Source organism: Octodon degus, unplaced genomic scaffold (assembly GCF_000260255.1).
Source record: "Octodon degus isolate 3935 unplaced genomic scaffold, OctDeg1.0 scaffold00004, whole genome shotgun sequence".
Lineage (NCBI taxonomy): Eukaryota > Metazoa > Chordata > Mammalia > Rodentia > Octodontidae > Octodon > Octodon degus.
The window spans coordinates 27,068,647-27,078,656 of record NW_004524580.1 but is presented as its reverse complement, the minus strand read 5'-3'; the positions used below and the strand labels follow the sequence as shown (position 1 = coordinate 27,078,656).

Genomic DNA, 10,010 nt, shown 5'->3' with positions numbered 1-10,010 from the left:
AGCCCCGCCCCCTGGTGGGCTGAGCTGGCCACACACACACAATAAATGTAATAAATAAAAATAAATAATTTTAAAAAAAATAAAATAATAATAATAATAATAATATATGCACAGTTTCTAATACCTAAATGCTCAAAGCAGCCATCAGTAGATGATTGGATAAAGAATAGGGCCAGCGACATAGCTCAGTGGACCAAAGCACCTGCTTAAGCAAGCTTAGGCAAGCTCAGGAACCAGGGTTCAATCCCCAGCACCACATGCTGCGCCAGCCCCGGCTCCAGGGCAGGATGAGCCAGCAAGAGACTGGGTGTGATGGTGCACATAATCCCAGCGCTCTGAAAGCAGGAGGATCACCACGAGTCCCAGCTGTGTAGTACAACCCTGTAACAACCAAATACCTAATTTAAAAAAAAATTGATATATAATGGAATACTACTGGGCTATAAAGAATGACACATTTGAGACATAGGAGGATGAACGCACCTGGAAGATACAATGTTGGGTGAAATAAACCAGACATACAAGCTTAAGTACCATACAGGCTCTCTCATTTGTGTGAGCAAAGTACAAAGAATAATCCAGGAGGGACAAGGGGCGGGATCTCTTGTAGTGGGGCAGTGGACCACAGGCACATGGGTGAGGGATGGAAGGGAAGGGGAAATGAGTAGAGCAAAGGTCTGCCATGCTCGGGCACCAACAGCCGCAGGGAATGTGAACAGTGTACGCCATACTGTGAGCTGAGATCAAGAATAACATTGAAAATCAGGATGGGGGATTAGAAGAGGAGCGGGGAAGGAGTGGAAAAAGAAACCTGCAGTGGCGTGTACATGTGGTTGTAAGGTGCATATACTGCAAACAGATACAACATTTTTAAAGCTGAAAAATAAAATAGATGATTAATTTAGTGGGAACCTTGTTTCAACCTCCATCCTCTTGGAACAGATGCAATCTCTTCTCTCTGCTCCTTTTCAAACTTTTTATTTTATTCGTACCAAGGATCACTCAGGACCTTGCACTTGGTAGGCAGGCGCTTCTGTCTCTGAGCCATATCCCCAGCCCTCAAATAACTGATAAAAATTATTAGTACTATCATCTTAGCTATCTTTTTTTTTTTCTTTTTTGAGGTATCAGGTATCAAACCTGGGACCTTGTGCTTGCCAGGCAGGCACTTATACCACTGAGCTATCTCCGAGGCCCTCTTGTGTTCCTTTTTTTTTTTGTGGAACCGGGAATTGAACTCAGGCCCTTGCACTTGCCAGGCAAGTGCTTATTCTACGTATACATTTATGTTTTATAATGAAAACTGTTGATTCATTACCTCATATTCCTTCATAGAAAATTAAACCAAAGTTAATGGTATTATCCCAAACCTCAGCCTAATTGTAGACATTTTTATGGACCTATAATCTTGATCAGCATTTGACATGATGTTTTTATATCGTACAATAATGGTGATATAGGGCTGATGAGATAGCTCAGCAGACTAAAGCACTTGCTTAGGCAAGCTTTAGCAACCACAGGGACTATGGTTCGATCCCAGGCACCACATGCTGCACCATCCCCACCCCCAGGCCAGAGTCTGGGCATAGTGGCTCACACCTGTAATCCCAATGCAGGGAGGCTGAAAGCAGGAGGATCACCACGAGTCTGAGCTGCATAGTAAGACCCTGTAACAACCAAATACATAGAAAAAAAAAATGATATAAATTCACCATATCCACCAAAAACTTGCATTTTTTACAGATTTCATATTTGAACAGTTGCAAAAGCTCTGCAGATTCTCCCAGTGTATTTGTTTCAGTTCACTTATGAATTATCAACTTACTGCAAAGCACAATACTGTAGCCCAACTTTATTTCAGGAGCTAATGTTTTAGTACATACATGTTACATGCCAAGCACTTTGAGGCTTCCATTCATCAGTTACCTTAATAGCTCTACATACTGTCCTACCACGTGCCAAATCGGTGCTAGCCATTTTACATGTATTCCTCTCTACTCCTTGCTACAGCTTTATTAGCTATTACATCCACTTTACAAATAAGGAAATTGAGACTCCGCAAAATTAGCAATATATACATTTTTTGAGACTAGGTCTCATCTCACTATTCCAAACGGGCCTTGAACTCATTATGTATCCTAGGCTGGCCTCTGCGATCCTCCTGCCTCAGCCTCCCAAGTGCTAGATCATAGCCATGTACCACCACACCCAGTTGAGACTAGCAATTTTGTAATCACAGCTCCTGTCCAAGTCTAGAGGCTGAAGATCTGACATATGGCTCAACCTGCTGCTGCTCACCAGAGAAGAGAAAAAAAATAACTGTAGAAAATCTGCTGTCAGTGCAGCTATCTTGAGAATGAAAGGCACTCATAGTTCACCTAAATGTGTTGTCTGCCACATTGCCATAAAATTAGACAGTTTCTCAAAATCTGTTAACTGTTCTCTAAAATTATTTAAGCTTTGGGCATAAGCAATCAATTCTGCCTGGCAAGCACAAGGTCCTGAGTTCAATTCCCAGTACCAGTAAATAAATATAAAAGCAATACATGTTGGAAAGATTATGAAAGCAGAGGTGGAAAAGAGCTCTAGGGTGGAATCTTCTAAACCGTGTCCTTGAACATTTTATGTTGCTGCCTAGTTAATAGAATAAGAACTGTACCCAATAATCTCTTAAGATCTCTTTTGGGTTTAAGTGGTGGTGTTGTTGTTGTTGTTGTTGTTGTTGTGTTGTTGTTGTGTTTTTGTTTTTTGAGACAGAATCTTGCTACATAGCTCAGGCTGGCCTTGAACTCACTGTAACCCAGGCTTGCCTCAAACCTTCAAAGATTCCCCCCCCCCCCGCACGGCCTCCCCAGTGCTGGGGTCAACGGCAGAGATCACTATTCTCAGCTCCTTTAGCAGAATCCAGAGCCCCCAGCAAGTCCTTGGAGGCAGAATGAACCTTGCTGCAGTGCCTGCAGGTCCAAACAGTGCTTAGTCTCACGGAACCACACCTAGCTCACTGCCTTGCACACATGACAGGAATCTGCTCAATAGTCAAGCTCCTGATAGAACCTGTTATCTACTGATATATTTCCTAATTTTCCATCCACCTTAGCCTTACTTAAAACTTAAGTGGTTTTTAAATTCTATTCAATATAGCAGTTTCTAGACTATTTTTACATTACATTGAGTATATCTTAAAAGTCCCTGATAAATGCTCTTATAAGCTACCAGGTCAAACAAAGCAGTTTTTCCTAATGGCCTGATCCCTCTAAGAGTAAGCTAATCGCTTTTGAGGTGTCCTTATAGAACAATGCTCCTAAGCAACTTTTATCCTGCTAGCACGACTACGTGAAAGAATGAAAACTTGTAGTGAAACAGATGAAATTCTTTGCTCATTTCACCCTTGGGAGGCAGTTTCAATAAATGCATTATATTGCCAACCTTTCCTTAAAGATATAGCTTGGTTTTGCAGTCACTACTTAATTTCCTTCCTTTTCGTGGCTACTGCTTACTATCATACTCAGAATAACATTTTCACAAGATAACTCCTCTAACCAAAAAGCCCCAAAACATTGGGCAGCCTGAGCCACCAGTATAATAACCACCATAGCAGAAAGCTATTGGAATGAACCCTAAAATGTCTTAGCATTGGTCCCAGGGGGCACTGAGCTCTACGTCCCCAGGCTTTTCAATTTTTTTTATTTTGAAATGGTATCCCAGGGGCTGGTGAGCTGGCTCAGTGGTCTAAAGCACCTACTTTGAGCAAGCTAAGCTAAGCAAAGCACAGGGACCTCGGTTCAATCCCCAGCACCACATGCCAGCCGGCCCCGCCCCCTGGTGGGCTGAGCTGGCCACACACACACACACACACACACACACACACAATAAATAAATAAATAAATAAAAATGTTTTTTAAAAAAATGGTATCCCAAAGGGCCAGGGAGATGGCTCAGTGGAATAAGCGTTTCCCTGGCAAGCGCAAGATCCTGAGTTCAATCCCCAGTTCCGTTAAAAAAAAAAAAAAAGAAAAAGAAAAAGAAATGGTATCCCGCTGCCCAGGCTGGCCTCAAACTTTTGACCCTTAGGCCTTACAGCTGAGATCACAGGCGTGTGCTGCTGCTCCTGACTTCTTAAAGCAAACTTTGGAAGGAGGAAGAGTAGCCACATGGACCTGACTGTTCTACGTCCCCATGTCAGCAGGTCTTTATAATTGTCTTCCAAACCTACAGTGGCTCATTTTTCAAGTTACCATCAAAACAATATTCTGAGCAGATTATATTTGTATTTATCTTAACTATTACAACTTTCTGTGAGCCAAAATAATCTTAAAGGGGGGTGCACACCAGTAATCCCAGTCCGTGGGAGGCTGAGGCAGAGGATGACTGCAAGTTTAAGGCCAGCCTGAACTGCATAGGAAGACCCAATCTCAGTCCTCACCCCCACAAAAAAATAGAGCACACAAAAACTTTTTTTAATCTTTCACATATTTATTTATTTGGTACAGCATCTCACTACACAGCTCAGACTAGTAGTGATCCTCCTGTCTCAGCCACCCCAGTGCTGGGATTACAGGTGTGCGCCACCACACCCAATTTCAGGCCAGTATGGCACAGCATGCAGTACCAGGGATTGAACATAGGTCCTTGCACTTGCCAGTGAGGCGCGTAGACCACTGAGCTATCTCCCCCGTCCAGCACACTAAAATCTTGAAGAAATACATAATTACTCTAGAAAATATTTTTAAGCTGCATGTTTTATTTTGTGAAAATATTTTGTAGCCTGCATATTTGCTATTATTGTTCCTTGTTTTCTTTTCCTAGGTTTTTTTTTTTTTTGGGGGGGGGGGTACCAGGGATCTATCTTAGGACCTTGTGCTTGCCAGGCAAGCACTTATTCACTGAGCTATCTCCCCAGCCCCCATTTTCCTAGGTTTTATGTAATCCATTTACTGACATTCTGCTTCTCAAAGTAAACTATAAATGCACTGAAAGCAATGCATTTCTTGATCATACGAGCACAGTTAAGTTGCTGAGTCAAGCAGTCTTACTATCAGTAGGAGTTATAATCTCCTATTTTAAAACAAATTGCTTTCCTAGGAATGCTTTGAAAGTTAAATGTGCAAAAGCCCAAGAGCTGACCTATGCCCAGTGAATGGAGTCCCTTTGCCAGGCAATCCCAGCATACCTGTCCTTCGACACATGTTGAGAGTATGTTTCTAGCATCTTCCATCTGCTCTTTATTCACCTGCATAGTTGATAGTTGAGTACAAACCATAAGTTTGTGATAACATTGTGACTGAAGCTATTTCAGCTTTCTATTGTTTATGAAACCGACTCCCTTTTATTTGTTTTGTTTCAGTAACAAGGCTTGAACTCAGGGTTTTCACACTGAGCTACATCCCCAGCCTCTTTCGTCTTGTTTTAGACAGGGTCACACTGATTCGCTAAGTTGCCCAGGCTGGACTTGATGTCCTCCTGCTCAGCTTCCCTGGGGTGCACCTCCACGCCCAGCCACGTCTCCCCACTTATCGCTGTGATCAGGACTTGCATATTCCCTATTTCTTTTTTATTAGCTGGTAGTACAGTGCAACAAAAATTTCAAATATTAATGGTACATTAAAATACTGAACTTTCCCAACCCTCCTGTATACACACACATACACACACACACACACACACACACACACACACTATATCAATTTTAAGTAAACAACAAGCCAAAAAACACAAAAACACAGGATGAAGAAACAAACCTATAGAATGGGAAAAAAAGTATTTGCAAACCATACATCTGATAAGGCATTAATGTCCAGAATATATAAGGAATTCAAGCCACTCAATAGCAAGAAAACAACTCAGTTTTAAAATAAGGACTAGCCAGGGGTGGTGACACACATCTGTAATCCCAGTATTTGGGAGGCTGAGGCAGGAGGACTGCTGTGAGCTCGAGGCCAGCCAGGGCTACATAGTTTAAGGTCAGCCAGAACCACAAAGTGAGACCGTGTCTCAGGAAAAAAAAAAAAAAAAGCAATGGACCTGAATAGATATTTCTCAAAACAAGACATACAATCAGTGAGGATATGAAAAAACCTGAAATTAGAGCTACAATATCACCTCACACCTGGTAGAATATGTTATCAAAAAGACAAGTGATGACAGCTATTAGCAGCAAATGGAGAAAAACCCTTGTACACTGTTGATGAGAATGTAACATGATACAACAACAACAACAACAACAAAAATGTAACATGATAGAAAACATGAGCTTTTCTCAAACAGGCCTGCCGTGTGATGCAGCATTCCACGTGGGAGCGTGTCACTGAGGGCGAGGAAGCCAGGAGCAGAACAGATCCCTCAGTTCCATGGTCTCTGCAGTATCCTCAGTAGGCAGAATGTGGGGTCCAGCTTAGTGTCCCGAGGGTTGGGGACGCAGCTCAGCAGGAGACTGAAAAGGCTAAGCCTCATCCGTGGACAAGTGGATCGAAACATCGTTGTTTGTATGACGGAGACTGCTCAGGCTAGGCAGAGAAAGGCATGCTATCGTCCGAACGCAGAGAGCACGGCGTTAAGTAACAAGCTGTGCAGGAAAGACAAACACTGCCTCGTCTCACTTAGTATGCGGAGTTAAAGAGTGCAGCTCTCAGAAGGGGCGGTAGATGGTGCTTACCAGGGACTGGAGTTGGTGGCACCGGGAAATGAGGAGCTGCTCCTACGGCAGCACGAAGTTGCAGCTAAATGGTGCATATCTGGAGATGAATTGCAACACTGCAGCTACAATAACAATGTACTGTATATTTGAAAACTGCAAGTAGAGTTTATGTTAAAGGTTCTTACCACAGAAGCTGGATGTGGTGGTGAACACCTGTAATCTTAGCACTCCGAAGCTGAGGCAGGATTGCCATGAGTTCAAGGCCAGCGTGAACTGCATAATGAAACCCTGTCTCAAGACACCAAAACAAAAAAGTTTAAAATGAAAAGGTATGTGAGAGGAAGGATGTATTAACTAGCTTGATTTAACCATTTCACGATGTATACATATATATATATATCTCAAAGGATAGCACTATACACCATAAATATATACAATTTTTATTTGTTTTACATTAATAAAGCTGCCAGAGAGGCATGCAGCTATAGCCCTAGCTACTCAGGAAGCTGGGGCAGGAGGCTCACTGGCCCCCAGAAGTCCAAGAGCTGCCTTTGGCAATGTAACAAAACCAAACAAGCTGGAAGGAGAGAGCGTCATGCGGCTTTCTCACCACCAGCGTACACACAGGCTCATCTGGAGAAGAGTTCACTTTCCTTCTCTGGCAACAGGAGAAACGCATCTCGGCCTCGTTTAGCTCATTTTGTGACTATAGTGCACCGGCGGTACAGAAATCTTAACTGAGAAAATATAATTTCCAGTGACATTTTATGGAACTTCCTGAATGTTTTCCTTCTTACTCATTAATACTACCCCTAAATTGCTCCAACAGCTCTTACACTTAAAGCCATCTTTTACCATGTGCTTTCCCAAAAAGCAGTAAAAGTGGACTTAAGAACATCACATAAAATTTAAGCTGAATTTTAAAAATTACTTTTATATTTGGGCACCAGCCAGATAGCTCAGCAGATTAAAGTACTTGCTTAGGCAGACACAGGGACCAGGGTTCAATCCCCGGGTGTGCTGTGCTGGCCCCGCCCTGGGGCACATTGAGACTGCGATTGAGACTGGGAGTGTTGGCACATGCCTGTAATCCCAGTGCCTGGGAAGCTGAAAACAGGAGAATCACTGAGTCCAATCTGTGTAGTGAGAACCTACAAACCTTGTACTAAATACATTTTTTTTAAAAAAGATATAAATGGAATTCAGGACATGTGTGTGTGTCTGTGTGTCTGTATGTGTGTGAATTTTAAATATTAAGCCTCTGATGACTTAATCATTGTGGTACTGTATTTTCTTACAGTGTCATAAATGTGAAGCTACCATGGAACAGCTGAAGGCTTTTCAAATTATTGCTCATCTAAAGCATCTACAGGAGGACATTCATAAAGTAAAATCTTGGTCCATCAGGATAACTGAAAAACAGGACATGATCAACGACAACTTGACAACTCTTTCTCAAGACATTACAAAAGCAAACCAGAGTACAACCTCCACAGCAAGAGATGTTGGCCTCAAGATTACAACCGTGAAAACAGATATACGACGTATTTCGGGGTTAGTAACTGATGTAACATCCTTGACAGATTCTGTGCAAGAACTAAAAAATAAAATAGAAAGTGTAGAAAAAAATACAGTAAAAAACATAGGTGATCTTCTCTCAAGTAGCATTGACCGAACAGCAGCACTCCGAAAGGCAGCGTCTGAAAATTCACAAAGAATTAGCTCAGTTAGGAAGACACTGACTGAACTAAAGAATGGCTTCGACAAGCACACAGATAGGTTTTTAAGCTTAGAAGGTGACAGGGCCAAGGTTCTGAAGACAGTGACTTTTGCAAATGATCTCAAACCAAAGGTGTATAATCTAAAGAAGGACTTTTCCCGCTTGGAACCGTTGTTAAATGATTTAACGCTACGCATTGGGAGATTGGTTACTGACTTATTGCAAAGGGAGAAAGAAATTGCTGTCTTAAATGAAAAAATATCAAATTTAACAATAGTCCAAGCTGAGATTAAGGATATTAAAGATGAAATAAGGCATATTTCAAATATGGATTAGTTTGGCATGACTTAGATGAGTGGAGTATTTGGGGACAGGGTCTCACTACGTAGTCCAAGCTGGCCTTGAACTCACAGCAATCTTGCTTCAGCCTTCTGAGTGCCAGGATCACTGGCATATACCATCATGCCTGGCGATAACTTTTTTTTCTTTTTTGTCAGTACTGGGGATTGGACTCAGGACCCTGCGCTTGCCAGGCAAGCGCTTATTCTACTGAGGTATCTCCCCGGGCCCAATAACATTTTTTAATGGGACTTCTGTTACAAAAGACTGATAACCATACATAATAATGTGTTGGAGTGAATACCATTTTGTATTTGACTATTTTGCACAGTAAAAATAAATAACATTAACATGTCGAACATTTGAATTATTATCCTCATGGTACACACACACACACACACACACACACACACACACACACACACAGCCCATGCATACACAAGTTCAGGCCCTTAATGGATTGAGTGATACATTGGCGAGAGTGATCTTCTTTCTTCTGCCTGCCAGTGTAAATCCTAGTCCTCCTGGAGACACCCCCATAGACACACCCAGCAGTCATGCTTCACTGGCTTTCTGGGTACCCCATGGATCAGTCAAGTTGACCTAGGAAATTAACCATCACATCTACAGGTAGAAATGGAGGGAGATACATGCTGTACAAAGAGGGACAAGATTGTTTGTTTGTTTGTTTTGTTTGTGACAGAGTCTCACTGTGCAGCCCAGGGTACCCTCAGACTTGCTAGCTTCCTGCCTTAGCCTCCCAGATGCCAGGATTATAGGATGTACAGCCTCATCCCACTCAAAAACTTTGAGTGCTGAAGACTCGTCATTATTTTGACTGTGAGGATGGTTTTGTGGGGGAGATACATGAGTCAAAAGTCAAAGTGAAGGGCCGGTGAGATAGCTCAGTGGACTAAGTGCCAGCCTGGCAAGCGCAAGGACTCGGGTTCAATCCCGAGTACCTCATGCCACACCAGCCCAGCCCCTAGGCACAGTGAACTGGCTGCTGAAACCAGATGTGGCGCATGCCTGTAATCCCAGCACTGCAGAGGCTGCGACAGGAGAATCACTATGAGTCTGAGCTGCATAATGAGACCCTGTAGCAAATAAATAATGTCTTTAAAAAAAAAAAAAAAGCTGTGTGGTCATAGGATTGCAGTGGCGAATCTCCGGTGCGGGTCATCGGCTGAGCCCGGGGCAGCTCTGAGGTTGAAGTGGGAAGGCCATTTTCTATTGAAATTTCTTCTTACTCGGGAGGAGGTTGATTTTCTCTCTATTTGGGGCATCAGCTCATGGAATGTGGATTGCCCCTCACAC

General features: G+C 42.6%; 1 protein-coding gene across 1 annotated transcript in view; it reads left to right on the top strand.

Annotated features, from left to right (window-relative positions):
- Ikbip (IKBKB interacting protein) overlaps window positions 1–8,777 on the top strand; it is a 24,932-nt gene extending 16,155 nt beyond the window's left edge. The window contains exon 3 of the mRNA XM_004623814.2: window positions 7,935–8,777. Coding sequence (XP_004623871.1) covers window positions 7,935–8,690 — 756 coding nt within the window. The 3' untranslated portion in view covers window positions 8,691–8,777. The remainder of the gene's footprint in view (window positions 1–7,934) is intronic.
- Window positions 8,778–10,010: the final 1,233 nt, after the last annotated feature.